The following is a 21,489-nucleotide window of genomic DNA, read 5'->3' on the forward strand; positions in this document are numbered from 1 at the left end:
GTACTCTCGCTTCTCTCCCCCTCTCTCTCTCTGTCTCTGTCTCTCTCTCTCTCTCTCTCTCTCTCTCTCTCTCTCTCTCTCTCTCTCTCTCTCTCTCTCTCTCTCTCTCTCTCTCTCTCTCTCTCTCTCTCTCTCTGTCTCTATCTCTGTCTCTGTCTCTGTCTCTGTTGCATTTCTATAGTAGGCAAAAGGAAAAAGTATCACATTCTTACAGTCATTCAGCAAAATATCAAGTGGCTTTCCCCGTCTAAAATATTCTGTCCTCCCTTCTGGTCGTCTTCAGGTCGGCCTCGGCGATCTGTTGCGAGCCTGCAGAGCCGTGCCCTTGAGCACCAGCGCTGCTCGCATGTAGCCTTGGACCTCCGACACTGGCGGTGCGCGAATGCCAGAGGTGGTCGCCGTGTGGGTACGAGTATAAGGCAGACTGCCGCCCACAGCCCGCGCCACGCTGACGCACCGCCCTCTGCTCGGTTCGAGGTCATATAAACACTTTACATGTCAGTGGCGGCCGAGGCGAGCAGAGAGGAGTCTGTGACATTCCGGTTAAGAGTTGACTGATGGATGCACGAGCTCATCTGTGTAGAGCTGGCCGATCCTCCGGAGCTCGATAATGCTGGAGCTGACCGATCCTAAAACCGGCTAATCCCCGGGAGTTCGATAATAGCCGTTTTCACGACGGGCTATCCAGCGAGTGCACCTAATTTGAGTCTTTGACCACATCTGCACCTAATCTCTTTTACAGCAAATATCTTTATTTTATGAATTTATTTCAGTCTTTTTATTGATGATGCTATCTGATTATATAATAAAGCATGCATATAAGCAATTAGTACAACCCTAGCTGATAGCTACTAAGAGACACACTGAACCTAACTTGACCAAATCTGCACCTAATCTACACCAGATGTGCACGAAATTTGTACTAGATGGCCGTCGTGAAAACGGCTAATAGCCTTTTTCATGATAGCCATACACGTTTGGTTCATAGTTGGTGCAGATTTGGTGGAAATGTGGTCAAATTAGGTTCGTGTCGTTTCTTAGAAATTACCAGTTTCTGTTGCACAGTTGCTTAAAGGTATATCTGATTTTCAAATTAGCACATTATTACAGGGGCGCGGGAGCTACTTTCAGACTGGGGGGCACACCATAATAGAGGTCAACCTAGGGTACTCCCAAATCTAGTTTTCTCACCGGTTTTAGGGCACTTATTTTTCATCTCTTGACTTTTTCAACAATAAAAAAGAAAACATCTGCATAAAAAGTACGATATTTCGTCTCAAAGTTGTGGGGGCACCGCCCCCACGGCCCCAGAGTTGTGGGGGCAAGCTGTCCCCACTGCCCCCTGGTTCCCGCGCCTATGCATCATTTTCGATTAAAACACTGAAAGCATTTCACCATATGAATATACAAAGTTGTTAAAAAAAAGAGATTTGGTGCAGAGTTGGTCAATGACTCAACATTGGTGCGTAAGCGTTCGCCTGATAACCCGTCGTGAAAACGACTTATTTGAGCTGGCCGATACTCGTTAATCCTGCACTGACCGATCACCAGGAACTTGATAATCCTGAGCTGGCATGAGTTAAAGGTAGTGTGCCACCTTTGAAAGATTTCCCATTTTATTTTTCCTAGGATAAGAAGCTTCTGTTTTTACCTAATATCGCAAAGAAAATCAAAAATGGGCCTGGAATAGTGCCTTTTTCGCCTAAAAGTTTATCGGTTTTTCGATATGTATAACAACTGTAGTGGGCTAACCTGCAAACAGGCGTCGGCAACAATCGCGAATGCGGCGCACATGTGACAATAAGCAAAGGTCATTATAGAGTTACGACGTACGGGAATGAGTTATCAGCTGTCTAATCGTAGACAACACAATGTCGAGCCTTAAACTGTAAGCCTGTATTGGTATTGTTTCTTTTATTTGGCTGTCGAACATTATTTATGGTTTGAAATATGATTTTATGTAAAATAATTGATATGAAAAAGCCGTCTCTTAAGTTATGACCCCATTTCACCACACGCAAGTGGCAGAAATGACAATGATCAGCTGACGCATTTTTCTTGGCCGAAGTCAGAGCGCGCGGCCCGACGCACCACCACCGCACCACAAAGTATGAGCAGAAGCCGCGCCCAAAGCCAGGGCCCCGGTAACGTGAGGTAGCCGAGTCGGGGCAGCGTGCGCTGACCCAAGCCGGGGCCGCAGCTTTGGGCGCGGTCTACCGCATCCCCGCGGGCAGCCCCGGGCTATCACATGACACCGGGAGGACGCGCGGCCCCGGCTTGGGTCAACGCACGCTGCCCCGACTCGGCTACCTCACGTTACCGGGGCCCTGGCTTTGGGCGCGGTCTACCGCACCACCTAACAGGCGTGTTCGAAACCGCAGGAGATGATGATGAACGGGTTTATCAAAACTTGATTGGATGAGCCTATCGGTAATAGCGATTTCAGTGTGTGCATTTATTGTTCATAGTGGTGTGAAATGTGATTGGGGTACGACCGACAACCCGTCGGGGCGAATTTCGCACTGGGGTACTCAAAATTTGAAGAATTTAAGACGTTTCCATGAGTTTTGAAGGTATGGATAAGTTCTAAAAATCCGGTTCTCCTTATCTGGGCCATTAACTCCATACGGTCCAGGAAAGCTGGCACACTACCTTTAAATGGAGCCGACTTAGCCCGCGCCCCGTTGGGTCTGCCGAGCAACCGCCCCCCCCCCCCCCCCTAAGATCTCGAGAACCACGCAACATAGCGACAAGCAGCAAACAGTGTTGGATATCCCCAATAGGGAACCCAACAGTGACCAAATTTCGTTGACCTAGGTCAAACCGATGACGTCACAGGTCAGGTCAAATGTCGAATTTTCACCGTTTACAGGCATTTTAAGAAATGCGTTGTAAAATCGAGTAAAATGCATTTCATTGAAAATCATCGATGGTATATTGTTCGTCAAACACTATCTATCTATCTGAGGTCACTGATACCAGGTCAGGTCACAGAGGTCAGGTCACTGAGGGTCACAATATGAAAATATCATGCGATGCATGTTTTATGGTCCATTTTATATGCCAAATTCGATTATGTAGGTCAGGTAGCCCTTGGGGTCAGTTTATATTATGTTCTGGAGAAGGTCAGGTCAATGTAAGGTCAAGGTAAGGTCAAGTTAGGTCAAATTTCAAAGTTGGTATTTTTGCGTAAAATTGGTATTGATTCGATGCAGCTTGTCACGGGGGGGGGGGGGGTTCAAAGATGGTCTTTGTTTTGTGCTACGTGGTCTAGAATTGCTAAAAATTGAGTTAAAATATTTGACGTCATCAATTTTGAACAGGTTTTTCGGTATAACCTGGCCAAAAAAGGAGGTATCGATCTAAAATTTGGTACCTATGCATAAGGAAGAGCGCAGGGACTATCACATGTATTCCGTTTTTCCAAATTCGGAAATTTTTTGGGATTTTTTTGCGTTTTTCTAAAACAAAATCAACTTTTTAATTTTTGGGGGTCAAAATCTCAAAATTTTTGAAATCCGAGACAGCAGTTTTGTAGCAGACAGCAGTTTTATTTTGTCTACATGACCATATAAAGAACTTTTAATTGCTTGGTAGCTGTAGCTTTTGTGAGCGTTTCAAGATTTCATGTTTTTTGCGCATTTTTGCTCGAACATGACCTCAGTTTGACCTCATTAGTTCCTGACCTAAGGTGACCTAAGACTTGAAAGTTTGTGTGAAGGTGTCAAATTGATGCCCGGGAAGGTACTGAAAATTTGGCGGCGCTGCGCGCCGCCGTTTTCTTGCCTCTCTGGGAAAACCACAGAGGGGCCAAATTGGCCCCCCAGCGGGGCGAGGGTTAGTGGTATCTAGACAGTAGATCTGGAAACTGGTCGGTTCGGTCAAACATGACGTCTACACTCTACATATTAATGTTGCAGATATATTCAGCCCCCCCCCCAAAAAAAAATCTCACAGAAGGAAAGGCTGAGTGAACGGGGCTGCCTCCCGCTCACTTTGCCCTGTTAGGTACAGCCGCGATAGTTGACGGGGAATCAACGCATCGTCGCTGACCAAAGGGGTAGTGGGAGGGTGGGGGCTGTTCTGAAGTTTTTTTTGTCTGTGATTTCACGTGAGTGAATGTATGAATGTTGTAAATGTTAACCCGCGCCGGGACGGTGCTCTGAGATTCCGCGCCGGGCCGGGGGGGTGTCTGAACACCCCCCTTATAACTCAGCCCCTGGGCCACGTAGCGACACGCGGTAAGCGGCAATCGAAAGAACGTCCAAAATAAGGACGAAAACACTTCAGTCATTTTTTGGGTCAGGTCAAAGGTCAGGTCACCAGAGGTCACCAAAGGTAAAATGTTGACTATTTCAACATTTTGGAAACTGCCAACGGCTATCTCGGGAACCGATAGAGCTACATCGCCGCAGAAAAGCGCATTCGATAACCCTTTTACAGACCTTTCTGAGTTATGTTCTCAGATTTGACCTCAGGTCAACGGTTTAGCCTCCAGAGGGCAAAAACTCCAAAAATAGCCGTTTTTACGAAAAGCGTTTTTTTCGGCAATAACTTTTGACTCAAAAGAGCCATGACATTACTTTTGCCAGCATCGTGTTCCTCTCGTCGAGACCCGTCGAATGAACTATAATTTGGCCTTAAAAGGTCAACTTGAAAATTTGACCTCAGGTTAAGGTCATGACCTGACCGGAAAAGGTCATGTTGCATATCAGTCGATCCGCAACGTCGAGCCAAACACATTTAAGGCGTTTTCAGCGCTCTAGCACACCTCTATCAGAAGTTATTAGCGAAAAACTGTTAGATTCTGTTCGTGACCTGAGATGACCTCGGGGACATAACCAAGGGTCAGAGTTGTCATTTTCCGGTTCAGTGTGTCAATTTTACCTACATCTCGATGTTTGAGAGTGTCTAGAATAGCGTTCGTGCAAAACAGACGCTTTTCAATTTTCTCCCATTGACTTATAATGGAGAGTTCGCAAAATTGACCTGACCTTAGGTCACCGATATCAAAACTCCGAGATATACATTTTATAGATATTGTTGCTCTTATCAATCGCTGAAAGTTTCAAGGCAATCGATCAATCGGTGTAGCTATGACGAGCATTCTTATTTTTTCTGAGGTGAGGTCACTTTTGGCGGCGTGACCTGGTGACCTGACCTAGGGTGACCTGAGTCTGAAATTTGCACAACTTGTGCGGAAAAGATGCCCCAACAGGTGTGCTAAAAACGGCGGCGCTCCGCGCCGCCGTTTTTCAGATATCTGCGAAAAACCGCAGGGGGGTGTTCAATCACCCCCCGGCCCGGCGCGGGTTAAGATTAATATGCGCGGATATGCACTCTGAGCAGTAATCGCCACGCAATCTAAAAGTATGTGGATCGCTCATGAGACATGATTGACAACTTACAGTCCAATAGCAACTGATATGATGCGGGTCTGCCCCATTCGAATCACTTTTATGTTCACTTTTCGCACTGATTGTGAAGGTCTGCGGTCGGCACTGGCGGATCCATGTGGGGGGTGGGGGAGTTAGGCGGGCATCCGGGCCGAGGTCAGGACTGGGGCCAAAACGTGATCTGGCAGTCCCTGCCAAGGAGAATTCATCCCTTTAAAATCTCCTCTTGACAGTAATTCACATAAGATACCAAACATTAACAAGATAAGTCAATAAAAACTCATTTCCAATCCCATTTAGTCCAAATATAACAAAAGAGGGGAATCTTTTATCATTGGCAACCTTCGGAGACCTGACCTTTGACCTGGCAAAAGTTATTTGTTCAAAAATGGCTGTATCCACCAGGCGGTCGGTGGCAGCTCGGTCACGAAGTACATACACGACGGATAAGATCGGGATGGGCTGTGTTTGTCAATGAATTTTAACGAATTCAATGCTCTTCTATAACTTAAGCCACTTTAGCCACTTCAGATTTCCAAATAAGATAGACCGGTACAACGCCTTTTGGGGCGACTAACGGAGCGAGCGGGAGTCCAGCTGACTTGTGCACGGCACCCTACCAACCGATCCCTAACTATATACCAAATTTCAGCGCAATCGGTTCAGCCGTTCTCGAGATCTGGAAACGACCCCTGCACGTGCGCACGTGCAGCAGCACCCCCCACTGTGGCACATGGATATGCATTGCCTAGTGGGTGCCTACCTACATGCCAACTTTCAGCGCAATCGGCCAAGTAGTTACCGAGATATTGCAACTATTACAAAATTGACACCTCTGCGTTTTGCACGTGGCACGTGCATAAGAGGTCACTCACATGCATCGGGAAAAGTCCAATACTTGGTAGAAGGAATGAAGCTACCCTGCAAAAATTACCGCATGCAAATCGGTCAAGTGGTTGCTGAGATATAAGCCTCGCAAAAGCGTCCGCACGGCCGGCCGGCCGCTCATACTCAGAAACTCCCGTTAATCTAAGGAAAGACTACGCTCGGTTCGCTCGCTCCGTAATTAGCGCCTCTGAAATAGCATTATATTGGACAGGGCTATACGATGCGACGTCTGAGCCCGAAAACCTTTACCGCAAGCGAGATCTGTCCCAAGTGGTGGCTCCCACTATTTCTAGCAGAGCCGCACTTGTCCTTCAGTTCCTTCTCCACCTGGCGACGGAAGCGTCACAGATTGTCACAGCGGCGTCACACAACGTCACAGCGGCGTCACACATCGTCACACATCGTCATCTTTTTGGTCTGAGCCGCGAAGCTCTATATCCAACAGGAACGAAATGGCGCGTGGGGGGGGTATGGCAAGCCCCTCCCCCCCCCCCCATGTGCGTTCTATGATGGGAAAATGGCATGTGCGGGCGAGGGATATACTCGTAGGTACTCAGGTGCTTTGGAGAGCGTGGGCTCTGTTCTATACTTATAAATTTGCTCATTTGCAGTGCAGCTTGACTTGGCTTTAGTTTTATGAGAGAAATGCTTTGGCCTCCTTTTAATGAAATACCAAATGATGATAGAATGGAATACCTAATTACTGATAATTTCAACCACAGATCATTATCAAAATAGGTAAGCCAGACAGAACTTTGTAAGACGTTTCACAAAATGTTCTGTCTGGATTATTTTGATAACCGGTGGTCGAAATAAGCAATAATCATTTAAATATCTTGGTACTTCATTGTAAAGGAAGCCACTTAAAAGCATTATCCCGCACCGTAGACAGTGTTTACAATTGCTTCACGTGCAAAGAGAGAAAATTATCATGTGTCGTTTAACCATTGACCTATCATCATCATCATCATCATATTTATTTGACATCCTTTGAGGACAAAACAAGGAGAGCATATCTTCATAACATAACCGTGACACATGAGGATACAAACACAGCACGGCACAACAAAGTCACGTTTGCAAAGCACGGGCAGCTTTTTACATCAGGCGGACTAGGAGAATCAGTTTGGATGTATTGTTACAAGCAGCCTTACTAGCTGCCATGACTCGGCGCTGTTGCTGTCCATCAGCCAGCTGAGCGAGTCCGCAAGGCCACACTCGGGCCTGGGCGTGTGCACCCAGTCTCCGTGTATATGACCGCTGGCAGCCTCCAGTACCCTCATGAAGTTTCCCCCACATAGCGACATTAGATGGCACACAATAGAAGCAGATGTTTCCGCGAATCTCGCATTGGTCGCCAACTGGGCCAGGCTACTCACCAGCACACAACGGAGGCGGTGCTGGCCACGAAAAGCGTTTTGAGTAGCGCGAAAAATAGACCGCCGAACGAGAGCTTGTACACTTGGGATGCGAAGTGCCGCCATTAGTGCGGAATGGTGGGCAGTGCGCGGTAGGCGTAGCGCGCTTTTGACCGCCGAGGCTTGCCAGCCTTCGAGGCGAGCAATATCTCCAGAGCTTAAAAAACAGACCTCACATCCATAAATCAGAACAGGAGCGACAATCATCCGCCATAGAAATGCCTTATCAACAGCGGAGAGGTGCTGATTAAACATGCCGGCCGGCGTTAGGCCAAAGAACGCACCCCTGCTCCGCTGAATTCGGGCAGTCACCTGATCGGCACCGTGTAGCTGGGAGCGCAGCTCAACACCCAAGTGTGTGGTTTCCTGTCGGTGCTTCAGGATCTGTCCACATAGCTGCCACTGAGGCGTCCGAGAGAGGAACTCGGCCCCGAATATAAAGCTGTGACTCTTGGTCAAGCTTTGGTTCACATGTACAAAATCTATCCTCCACAACACTGAGAAGGAGGAGACGATATGAAGCATTGATTGAAGATCGCGTGCGCTACTAGACATAATCAGAATATCATCAGCATATGCAACTGCTGGGATGTGGTGGCCATACAGCGTGGCGCCCAAGCGACAGTCATCGAGCTGTTGGATGAGCGGGTATAAAAACATATTGGTGAGGCACGGCGATAAAAGCGCACCCTGTCTCACTCCTCGGCGCACACAGAAGGCGTCTGACAGCTTCCCACCAAAGCGTACTCGGGCTGACAGGTGAGAGTACCAATAGGCCAGAAGTATAATAAGTATAGACAGACTACACTGGCTTAATCAGCGCCTGAAGGCCGTTCCCGCTGAGCGACACTAGCGCCACCGTACGTGTAAGGGCACGAACTAATGGCACAATGCTTTGTCTATGGGAAAAACGCGAAAGTTTATCAACTTCTTTCTCGTAAATAACACGACGGAACGGAACGAGACTGCGTCTACAATGTAGAAGCGTCCAAGCTTAATCACTTGAACATAACACAAAGTCATAGGGTGAGGGACAAGGCACGCGCCACGTGCCAACTAAGTGGTGACAAATTTGTTCGATCAACAATAAGTTTACAACGACTAGGTTGATTGAGCTGAAACTTGGCATGGCGGTGAACATGCAAATGATAATCCATTTCCACGTGCCACGGTTTGGGTGCTGCTGCACGTGCGCACGCGCAGGGTACGCTTCCAGATCTCGAGAACGGCTGGGCCAATTGCGCTCAAATTTGGTACGTCGTTAGGGACCGTTTGACAGGGTGCCGCGCACAAGTCAGTTTGGGTCCAGCTTGCACGTGCGCACGTGCAGGGGTCGCTTCCACATCTCGAGAGTGGCTGGGCAGATTGTGTTCAAATTTGGTACACCGTTAGGGACCGTTTGGCAGGGTGCCGTGCACAAGTCAGTTTGGGTCCAGCTCGCGCGTGCGCACGCGCGGGGGGTCGCTTTCACATCTCGAGAACGGCTGGGGAGATTGCGCTCAAATTTGGTACACCGGTAGCGACCGTTTAAGAGGGTGCCATGCTCAAGTCCATTTGGGTCCAGTTTGCACGTGCATACGAGCGGGGCCACTTTCACATCTCGAATCAGCGGCTTTGCCATTGCGCTCAGAATCATCATTTCTTGAAGCATTCGGCTTCACTATCACGTAGTTTTGCAGCTCTCATGCGCGTTTCTCTTCATGATTGTGAATTCGATTAATACAGTTTGTTAGTTGATTTAACATTATGTATTGTGTATTTAAGATGAAGCTCAGCAGTAACATTCATGACATCATCAAAGCATCGTCAAAGCATATGAAGACATGAAAATAATGTTCATGGTAGTAGAGACTGTGGGATGAGTGGCGATATAGGTACTCATACCAATCTGAGTGCACATAATGATGCATCATTTCATTCACCCATGAGCCTCTTAAACCCGCGCCCGGGTGGGCCTTTCAGCCAACTTCGCCATAGTGATGGGAGGAGGGGGGACGTATTTGTCCACGCCATATTAGCCGTTTTCACGACGGGCTATCCGGCGAATGCACCTAATTTGACCGAATCTGCACCTAATTTCTTTTACAGCAAATATATTCATTTCATGACTTTATTTCAGTGTTTTAATCGATGATGCTCTCTGATAATATGACAGAGCAGGCATATACGCAAGTAGTGCAACCCTAGCTGATAGCTGCTAAGAGACACACTGCACCTGATTTGACCAAATCTGCACCTAATCTGTACCAGATGTGCACCAAATGTGTACCAGATGGCCGTCGTGAAAAAGGCTATTATCTCGCAAAGGAAGAAAGGTATAAAGATGCGGAAAGGACAGTAGGTAGCTCGATATAAGAACTTTGAGAATCATCTAGGCAATTTTTCGATCAGGTCATCGCTAAACGTCACTGGTGATCACTAAAACTTCACGAATGCTGGTTTTCGATTTTAACAATGTTCCACAAATCAGCGCACACACAAGTACCTAAATGAGGGGCCTTCTGCGCTTGAGCAATTACGTTGAGCCACGCAAGAAATAATTAAGCCAGTCATTAGCAGTTCACACTTGGTAGGCATTTCGACTGTTGCAGTCTTGCTGAGCTTCCATTCAGTTTTCTTGACGGCTCCAGCCTCCATCATGTTTAATTGCAGTAGCAACTTACAACTGAAGTTCGTCAATCTTTTTTACTAAATGTTGGCCATAAGTCGGGCTATGTCTGGTTCAGCTGACAGATGAATTCCAGCACACACCAGAAGCCTTCCAGCAACAGGAACATAGGCCTGTGCCAGGTGCCTTTTTAGGTAGACCTTGGGTAGACTTCTTCCAAACCGTTTCTTATGACATTTGTGAAGATTGCAAGTGTCTCTCAGTTATTTTTTCTTCTCTTGACTCTAGCCATTATGATAAAATTATCAGTGTCTGACTGCTCTAGCAGATAAACAGGATAAATTTAAAGAAAATGAAATAAAATGCTTTAATTACATATATACCAAATATCTCAGAGCACACTGCTTGAAATGATTGCTGTAATAACGTAAGTCAATTTTATCGCCTTGAAATGATTCACTTATCACGTGCAATATGTGCTTGATATTTGTTTGTGCTCTTTATTGGTGACAAACTATCTTTTTTTGTTTAATATGCACAGGACTGTCAACACACCTTACGCAATTTGCAATGCGGCAACAATAAATGATGCCGAGGACTTTGTCTATTCCGTTACCATGGAGACGATTTCGTGAGGCTTGACTTCAAACCTTAAAAGTTTAAATAAATGTTTTGTAGTAAATGTTAGCGTTCTGTTACACATTTAAAAATAAAATAACGTTAAATATTTAACAAACTTTTATTTCTACGCCCGTGCTTAAAGGTTAGGATTGCCCTTATCCTGCGCTGTAATTTCAGAAAACAATTTGCTTCTTTGGTCGACGAGGAACGCCGCAAAGACGCGAGTAGTTCGTCTATACTTATTATAGGTCAATGCGTTTAACCCGCGCCCCACTGGGGTCTGCGTATAACACGCCCAACTGGGGGGGGGGGGGGGGGCTCTTCATAGCCCCCCCCCCCTAACTCCGAAACCACATACTGGGCCGATCGTCAAAATTCAAACGGCATCTGATAGTCCCGGAAAAACTGTCGAGCGAAACCTAATTTCATTGACCTCAAGGTCGCCGATGACGTCACAGGTCAGGTCAAAGTAAAAATTATTAGCATTTTGGTTTGTTCACATTTTGGGCTCTGGCCGCCGTCTTACAAGTCAGATCAGGCTCATTTTTGGTATACACACTCGTGAACAGATTATCTAGATACCCTGAGGGTACCAAACTTTTACTTTGATTTTCAGGTCAGGGTCAGGTCATCACAGGTCACGGAAATGTTATATCATGCGTCGATCACGTGACACATGTTTTACGGTCCATTTAGGCCATATATTTCGAATTTGATGTCGTCTGTGTCATTTGAGGTCATTTTGAGTCGAATTTAGCTTAGGTCAGTCACTTTCAGGTCACTTTCAGGTCAAAAAAGGTCACATTTTGATGTTAACATTTTTCAACAAAAAGGTGTCTATTGGATGCAGTTTGAGCTCAGGAACACGATGGTGCTATTTATATTGATGTACGATGTCAACTACGTGCTGAAAAATTGATTTGAAAAATTAATAATTGTGAAAGTTTTGCAATAATGCGTATAACTTGGCCATTTTTTAAGATATTTAGCTAAAACTTGCTAGAGTTAGTCATAAGCATGCGTTCTATCACATATATTCCGTTTTTTTTTCTTCAAAAAGTCAAAACTTTTTGAAAAAATATGAAAATATAAATTTTGAATTTAATGATATGAAATATTCAAAATGCTCAAAATTTTGAAAATCCGAGATAGCAGTTTGATAGCGCGGTCTATTTTGAGTCCATTCATGCGAAGAAATTGGATCTAGCTTAAAAACAGCTCTTGCGAGCGATTGCCGTGGTTCAATGTTTTGCGTCGAAATCGGCCGAACATGACGTCACTCTGACGTCATTTCCGGCCGACCTATGGTAGCTACGAAGTTCATAATTTGACACAAGGTGTCAAATTGATGCAGCCGAAGGTCTGAAAGTTTGGCGTCGATACGTCAAGCGGTTTGGAAGTTATTGCAGAAAAACGGGATGGGGGCTATGAATAGCCCCCCCCCCCCAGTGGGGCCCGGATTAACTGATTTGTTAACCTTCGCCCCAGTGCACAGTGGGCGATCCGGCCGGTATAGCCTCGCGAAACCTATCGGCATTCATAACATCCATGTTTTTGAAGCTAGAACCACGATATTTAGGAGCAACCTTCTTGAATATCCAATGAGCATATGTTTTAACCCGCGCGGGGCTGGGGTCTCCAGCCGAACGCGCGGGGCTGGGGGGGGGGGTAAATTTTACCCCCCCTGTTATCTCCCGAACTAATGGTCCGATTTGGAAAATTCAAACGCCAATCGAAAGATCTCATCACGAACAACTAAAAACATGTACTTAATTTTAAGTTTGAGGTCAAGGTCAAGGTCAGGTCAAGGGTACAAATTGCAAGTTCCTACAGTATCGGCCTTGCACCGTAGTTGCCGAAGAATGGAGTCATGGACTGAGACTGATCTCCCAAAACGTGTTCTTAGGCTACCAAGACAATATTCGTTGCATACAATATCATTCAGAGGTCAAGGTCAAGGTCAGGTCAGGTCAGGTCAGGTCACCAAACACAAAATATAGAAAAGGGCATGTGCGACACATGTTTTATGGGTCATTTTACTCATAGAATTCAATAGGCACACTCAATAAGTGATATGGACCACCTCTGGATGAATTTCAGGTCGAGGTCAGGTCAAGGTCAGGTCAAGTGAGGTCAAATTTTGAAGTTGGTTGCTAAGGCCTAAAAAGGTGTCTATCTGATGCAGTTTTTCACGGCGAGTCGAATGGTGCTATTTTCGTTTCCGTACGAGGTCTAGAACTTCCAAAAAAATCATTTTTCAAAATTTTTGTGTGTCGTGCCGTCATACAATTTTGAATAACTCCCACATTTTTGAACCGATTCTTCTAAAACTTGGTATGTAGGTACACATAGACCACTTCTCTGACATATATTCCGGTTTTTTCGATACACTCAAAATTTTGGATTTTATAGCTATTTTCCCAAAAAAATCAGTTTTTTGGAAAAATTTGGGCTAAAATCCAACATTTTCAAAAAACCGAGATAGCCATTTGATAGACAAAGTAGAACTACGTATATCCTTTTTTGTTACGCCTTGATTCCTTTAAAAATGAAGATGTTAGCGGCGTTTGAACTTTTGCCGTTTTTGAGGCGAAAATGGCGAACATGACGTCACTAAAACGTCAATTTTTCAAAAATTTCCCGACGGATTTCGCTCAAATTTTCAGGGAACGTGTCAAATTGATGTAAGAAAAGGTACTGAAAGCTTGGCGGCGCTGCGCGCCGCCGTTTTTGAGATATTGCAAAAATTCGCGAGGGGGGTAAAATTTACCCCCCCCCCCCAGCCCCGCGCGGGTTAAATAAGGACTATCTCTTTTAGGATTTGTGCTCTGTGGCGAGCTTGCAATTTGCCTAATTGCCGCTCGAATAACGCATGAATACTTTTGAGGGTAGGTCGAAATTTATGGCTATATGAGCTGGGTAGGACATTGAAATGGTGTGTACCTCCGTAGAAAATTGCTTCCAAACCAACTTTTTATTCAAACGATTATGCCCTACCAATGTATACATATCATGAAACAGCGTAAATGTCGGCCGGGAAGGCCCCATTTCATAACGTGACCCAAGCAGCGGTTTTGGTTTTTGGTAAATAACTTCGCAAAAAATGGCCGCAGAACCACGATTTTGACATCGTCGTATTCACCTTGCTCAGGCGCGTCGAATGGTATACTTTTTGTTCAGGTGAGGTCACCGTAAGGTGTTGACCTCGAGTGAAGGTCAGGTCAGAGGTCATCAAATCACGAAGTTGTTCGAAGAAGGTCATATGGCATATCATTCGATTCGGCAGGTCTTCCGGAGTCCATTGGTGACCTTGTCGACTCTCTAGCTCAATTTGATCAGGAGTTATTGACGAAAAACTCGTATGACCCTAGTGACGTCATAAATGACGTCATGTAAGGTCAACAATGCAAAAATGCAGCATCAGCTCTTGCAAGGAGTGCATGAAGTAACGATTCCATGTACTTGACACAATTGAATATCATTCCTGGCGCCAAAATAACAGTTTACATATTTCCCCATTGACTTATAGGTGAGGTCACGTGACCAACCTGACTTAATGTGACATTTAGGAAAAATCTGAGATATTGAAGTTGTAAGACTTCTAAAGGACAATAAGTCCTGCAAGTCTCACCTCCCTGTGAAAGTTACTCTGGCACTGAGAGCGTTGCAAGTTTGCGACATCTGAGGATCGTGCAGAGGTTCATTTATGACGTCATAGGTCAGTGACCTGACCTGACTTGAAAGTGCGGTTGGTGTCACAAGATCCAACGTGCATCAAAGGTTAGGTATGCCAAGTTGCAGCTCTCTATTGCCTGGGCGTTTTGAGCTATCGCGAAAACACCCTTTGGGGCATTTACCACTTGTGCTCAAGTGCACCAAGCCACGGCCAACCCTTAGAAGAAAAAAGTGTCTGGATGCCAGGGCTGCAAGTGGCTGCAAAATTTCACTGGCTCCCCTGATAGATAAAGTCGTAGTGCATGCGATACATCATTATATTCAGTTCATCCTCGTAAAACGTTTTTTGCTGGGCTTGGTTAATTCAGTGAGCGTAATGTTCAGTGGTAGAAAAAAATATAAAAAGTTAACCTAATTATAAGACATTTTGAACTGATTTTGTCTACTTGCTTTTTATGGCGGAAACGTCTAAACATCTAAATCTCACTTTCCATGCAAAATGGATGCTCAACACCTAGCAATTTCATCGTTCCGCAAAATATTCAAAGAGCGTAAAAATCGGCTGTGATTATCCCCCTTATGAAGTGTTACGGAACGCTGTCTTTAACGATACTTTTGTCTACGAAAAAATGTCTCCTGAGCCATGCAAATGCACTATAGTTCGTTCTTTTTCAAAAGGACGCTGGCTCAAAGTGCAATATCGAAGCTCTCACGTGAGTTTTGGCAGCTTCAGTGTCTGGCCAAGAATTTCTTACCGAAAAAATAATCGATTTGAAATTGTGCACGGTAAGTAGCTGTAAATTGTTTCTTAAAAATGAACATACTATAATGACGTCACTGGTGGCAGCAGGCACCCAAACACGGACGTATAAATAAACTGGACTGACAATCCCAATGGACCTACTATGGAAGATAGTGAAGCCGACAAGGCGCCATTTTACGTTGCCAAAAAACCGTGCTCTGGAAGGTCATCGAGCCAATACAATTAGAATTGCGTCCAAACGGATGATCGGATCGAGATGTTGGTGGTACCGTTCGACGGGTAATTCCTTGAGGCAGGTGATGATGGATGCTACATGTCACCCGGTGTCACATGGCGCGTGCCACGTGCCGACAAACTTACAAAGGGCAAAAACCTTTAACCCGCGCCGGGCCGGGGGGGGTGTTTGAACACCCCCCCCTGCGGTTTTTCGCAGATATCTCAAAAACGGCGGCGCGGAGCGCCGCCGTTTTTGGCACACCTGTTTGTGCATCTTTTCCGCACATGTTGTGAAAATTTCAGACCCAGGTCGCCTTAGGTTAGGTCACCAGGTCACGCCAAGTGACCTCACCTCAGAAAAAATAGGAATGCTCGTCATAGCTACACCGATTAATCGATTGCCTTGAAACTTTCAGCGATTAATAAGAGCAACTATATCTACAAAATGTATATCTCGGAATTTTGATATCGGTGACCTAAGGTCAGGTCAATTTTGCGGCCTCTCCATTATAAGTCAACGGGAGAAAATTGAAAAGCGTCTGTTTTGCACGAATGCTATTCTAGACACTCTCAAACATCGAGATATAGGTACAATTGACACACTGAACCGGAAAATGGCAACTGTGACCCCTCGTTATGTCCCCGAGGTCATCTCAGGTCACGAACAGAATCTATCAGTTTTTCGCTAATAACTTCTGATAGAGGCGTGCTAGAGCGCTGAAAACGCCTAAGATGTGTTCGGCTCGACGTTGCGGATCGACTGATATGCAACATGACCTTTTCCGGTCAGGTCATGACCTTGACCTGAGGTCAAATTTTCAAGCTGACCTTTCAAGGTCAAATTATAGTTCATTCGACGCGTCTCGACGAGAGGAACACGATGCTGGCAAAAGTAATATCATGGCTCTTTTGAGTCAAAAGTTATTGCCAAAAAAACACTTTTCGTAAAAACGGCTATTTTTGAAGTTTTTGCCCTCTGGAGGCTAAACCGTTGACCTGAGGTCAAATCTGAGAGCATTACTCAGAAAGATCTGTAAAAGGGCTATCGAATGCGCTTTTCCGCGGCGCTGTAGCTCTATCGGTTCCCGAGATAGCCGTTGGCAGTTTCCAAAATGTTGAAATAGTCAACATTTTACCTTTGGTGACCTCTGGTGACCTGACCTTTGACCTGACCCAAAAAATGACCGAAGTGTTTTCGTCCTTATTTTAGACGTTCTTTCGATTGCCGCTTACCGCATGTCGCTACGTGGCCCAGGAGCCGAGTTAGACGGGGGGGGTGTTCAGACACCCCCCCCCGGCCCGGCGCGGAATCTCAGAGCACCGGCCCGGCGCGGGTTAAGCGACGCTTCAAATCAAACGAAGGGCGGCACAGGTGCCAAACTCACAGGTCACATGTCCCAGTGTTCGACCACTAACATATGGTATGCTCGGCATCAGGGGGTGCGGAATGCACGCGCTAGTGGCGAAAAACATGTTTTGAGGAGGCATCCTCCGATTCCGGAAAACCTTGACCTAGGCACACCAAATTTGGCACACTGACACTACTGGACACGCGCTTTAAGGTGCTGTACAAATAGGCGTGCTGGGGTACACGGTGCACGTGCTGTGCACGTGCAAACCTTTTGATGTTGCACTCCAGGTGTCACATATGCGGGTAGGGCGGGTAGCGCTGGCAAGCTCAAAGTACCAAATTTACACAGGCCACCCAGAATGTATTCCAGCGTAGTTATTGAGCATATCCATCTCCTGGTGGCCCCCAAAGGTGCGCTCTGCACGTGCAAAAAAAATATCCGCGCCGGGCGGTGGGGATGATTGGACACCCTATGTGGATTTATGTACCTAAATATCTCGAAAACGGCGTTGTGTAGCGCCGCCGTTTTCGGCACACCTTTTCATACATCTTTTTCACAAATGCTGCATAACTTTCAGACTTAGGTCGCTCAAGGTTAGGTCACCAGGTTACGTCCAAGTGGCCTTACCTTAGGAAAAATTATAATGCCCGTCATAGCTACACAGACTGAACAATCGGTTTAAAACGTGCAGCGATTGATAAGAGCAACAGTATATACGTAGAGTACCTACCTCTACCTCGAACTTTCAATATCACTGACCTGGGGTTCTGTTGATTTTGCGACCTCAGACCACTAGCACGGCAAATCATTTATGTTGTCAAATTCGGGCTCCTTTTTTGCTACCCAGCAACGCAAATTTACGCCTCAATCGCCGGCCAGCGCAGCTTAGGCATCTTTGTTATCTACGTTGTTTGCGCCTGCAGTAATACTGTACCGCAATAACCATTATCTTCATCTTTCACCCATAGATGGCAGTAGCAAAGCGCCTGCATCTATGCTGTGCCGCAGTGCTCTTACAATACGAGCTGAGCAATGAGCATTGAGCAAGCAAGTGATATTGAAATCATAGGCGGCGGAACGAGGGAGCACCGGGGCACCGTGCCCCCTTTGATTTAAATTTTGGCATTTTAACATAGCCCATAGAATGGGTAATGTTATGGGCATAGGTCCCATAGAATGGGACCAAAAGTCGGCAGTGCCCCCCTTTAATTGAAGGTGTTCCGCCGCCACTGATTGAAATTCCGAGGTAGAGGTACTCTACGCATATACTGTTGCTCTTATCAATCGCTGCACGTTTTAAACCGATTGTTCAGTCTGTGTAGCTATGACGGGCACTATAACTTTTCCTAAGGTAAGGTCACTTGGACGTAACCTGATGACCTAACCTTGAGTGACCTAAGTCTTAAAGTAACACAGCATGTGTGAAAAAGATGTATGAAAAGGTGTGCCAAAAACGGCGGCGTTACACAACGCCGTTTTCGAGATATTTACATAAATCCACATAGGGTGTCCAAGCATCCCCACCGCCCGGCGCGGATATTTTTTTGCACGTGCAGAGCGCACCTTTGGGGGCCACCAGGAGATGGATATGCTCAATACCTAACTATACTGGAATACATTCTGGGTGGCCTGTGTAAATTTGGCACTTTGAGCTTGCCAGCGCTACCCGCCCTACCCGCATATGTGACACCTGGAGTGCAACATCAAAAGGTTTGCACGTGCACAGCACGTGCACCGTGTACCCCAGCACGCCTATTTGTACAGCACCTTAAAGCGCGTGTCCAGTAGTGTCAGTGTGCCAAATTTGGTGTGCCTAGGTCAAGGTTTTCCGGAATTGGAGGATGCCTCCTCAAAACATGTTTTTCGCCACTAGCGCGTGCATTCCGCACCCCCTGATGCCGAGCATACCATATGTTAGTGGTCGAACACTGGGACATGTGACCTGTGAGTTTGGCACCTGTGCCGCCCTTCGTTTGATTTGAAGCGTCGCTTAAAGGTTTTTGCCCTTTGTAAGTTTGTCGGCACGTGGCACGCGCCATGTGACACCGGGTGACATGTAGCATCCATCATCACCTGCCTCAAGGAATTACCCGTCGAACGGTACCACCAGCATCTCGATCCGATCATCCGTTTGGACGCAATTCTAATTGTATTGGCTCGATGACCTTCCAGAGCACGGTTTTTTGGCAACGTAAAATGGCGCCTTGTCGGCTTCACCTGAATGGAGGTGGTTGCGGGTCCAGTTTATTTATACGTCCGTGCACCCAAATGTCCGTGCAATGGGACAAGTGTCAACGAATTTGGGTGAAACTTAGTTTTTCACTGTTGCCGAGCATAATCGAGTAAGCGGTTCCGTCCATGATAGTTATACGTTACATTGCAATGCATGTTCGACAGCATGACGTCACCACTGTTCCCATATCTGGTTCCAAAACGCATATATGGAAATTATCGGGAAGAAATCACATGTTAAAATTAGTCGACGTTCGATTTTCTCAGGTTCAGTTTTTGCTCGTTTTGGCGGCTAAAACACGTGCTTGTTCGAAAAACATACTTGGAACCAGCGTCCTTTTGAAAAAAAAAACGAACTATAATCGTAATCTTTGATGAATTTTCTGTCGACTAGTATGAGTTGTTTTCCAATTTTCGGAAAAAAAAGTGTCTTTGAGGTTTCGGGAGGCTAGACCGGCCCGATCGCCTACCGTGCAGTGGGGGGGGGGGGGCATATGTTACCACCCTGTCACGTTTTTTGCGTGTAAATAAACGCCGCTCGGGGTAGCTTTTTGTACATCAATTTTGGACAATGTGTGAAATTTTTGACCCCACGCTCGTTTTTTCCGCGAAGCTCTAGCTCGATCAGGGGCGAAACGGCAAGGGGGGTCCAACGGACCCTCCCCCCTTGCACTGACCTAGGTCAAGTCACTGACCTATGACCCCAACGGACCCCCCCCCCCCTTATACGTTCGCGGCTCGAAAAACACCAATACGGGCGAGGGTTAACCCTCGCCGGCCGAGGGGGGTGCCGTCCCCCACAGCTTTTTTTTTCGCGATAGCTCCGAACACGCTGGCGATAGAAAGCTAAAACTTGGCATACTTGACCTTTGATTCAAGTCAGATCTTTTGACCCCAACCGCATTTTCGGGTCAGGTCAGGTCACTGACCTATGACGTCATAAGTGAAACTCTGCACGGTCTTCAGATGTCGCAACTTCGCAACGCCCTCACTGCCAGAGGAGCTTTCACAGGGAAATGAAACATGCATGATCTAGTATCCATTACAAGTCTCATAACTTATATGTCTCGGATTTTTCCTAAAGGTCATTGGAGGTTAAGTCAATGGGGAAAAATGAAAACTGCTATTCTGGCGCCGGGAAAGATCTCCAACATCTCAAGCACACAAAATCATGATTTAACACGCGCACCGACGGGGGGGGCGGATACCCGCCCCCCCCCCCCTGAGGTTTTTCGCTAATAGCGGGAACACCGCGGCGCGTAGCGCCGCGAAATTTGGTACGACTATTCTCTCATCAATTTTACACATGGTGTGCAAGTTTGAACCTCCTACCTTTTAACCCGCGCCCCGTTGGGCTCTGCCGAGCAACGCGCCCTGTTGGGGAGGGGGGGGGGGGCATTTTGCCCCCCCCCCCTAAGATCTCGAGAACCACGCAACCTAGCGACAAGCGGCAAACGGTGTTGGATAGCCATATCAGGGAACTACCTTGTGACCCAATGTTATTGACCTAGGTCAAACCGATGACGTCACAGGTCAGCTCAAAGGTCCAATTTTCACCGTTTACAGGCATTTCAAGAAATGCGTCGTAAAATCGAGTAAAATGCATTTCATTGAAAATCATCGATGGGGAAATGTTCTTCAAACACATATTTTGCTATTTGAGGTCACTGATACCAGGTCAGGTCACAGAAGTCAGGTCACTGGGGGGTCACAATATGAAAGTGTCGTGTGATACATGTTTTATGGTCCATTTTCATGACAAATGCGATTATGTGGGTCAGGCAGCCTTCGGGGCCAGCTTAGGTCACGTTTTGGTCAAGGTCAGGTCAAGGTCAGGTCAAATTAGGTCAAATTTCAAAGTTGATATTTTTGCATAAAATGGGCATCGAATCGATGCAGCTCGTCACGGGGACTTCAATGGTGGTCTTTGTTTTGCGTTAGGCGGTGCGGGTGGACATCGATAGCAGCGCCTCTAGCGGTCACTAGGGAAAGCTGGGCTGTAGGCGACGAAATACCGGCTGAGTTGTCACACGTTGAATAGGTTTATAGACATCCGTCTTGTGAAAAAGGTGAACTTTTGCCTTCAATATTTCTACAGGCAATTTTTGAAGTGATCTTCGCATCTAACAAAACCGTTTAAATTATTGTATTCACTTCAAGCCTTCCTTATTGTTCTTGAAGATGATGCTGGAACTATTTATAATCAGTGTTTCTAGCTTAGTAAAAGAATATATTGTTCAAACGATGGAAAAAACATAATATGAAAATTTTTAATGCAATTTTCTGTAATAATTATTCGTAGAATCTCTACACATCAAGG

At 46.2% G+C, this 21,489-nt stretch overlaps 1 protein-coding gene across 1 annotated transcript in view; it reads right to left on the bottom strand.

Annotated features, from left to right (window-relative positions):
• Positions 1–279: 279 nt before the first annotated feature.
• The window catches only part of LOC122391254, a 31,843-nt gene continuing 10,633 nt past the window's right edge, over positions 280–21,489 (bottom strand). Inside the window, exon 3 of the mRNA XM_043385007.1 lies at positions 280–368. Within this exon, the coding sequence (XP_043240942.1) occupies positions 280–368 (89 nt within the window). The remainder of the gene's footprint in view (positions 369–21,489) is intronic.

This window comes from Amphibalanus amphitrite, unplaced genomic scaffold (assembly GCF_019059575.1).
Source record: "Amphibalanus amphitrite isolate SeventyFive unplaced genomic scaffold, NRLGWU_Aamphi_draft 000021F_arrow, whole genome shotgun sequence".
Lineage (NCBI taxonomy): Eukaryota > Metazoa > Arthropoda > Thecostraca > Balanomorpha > Balanidae > Amphibalanus > Amphibalanus amphitrite.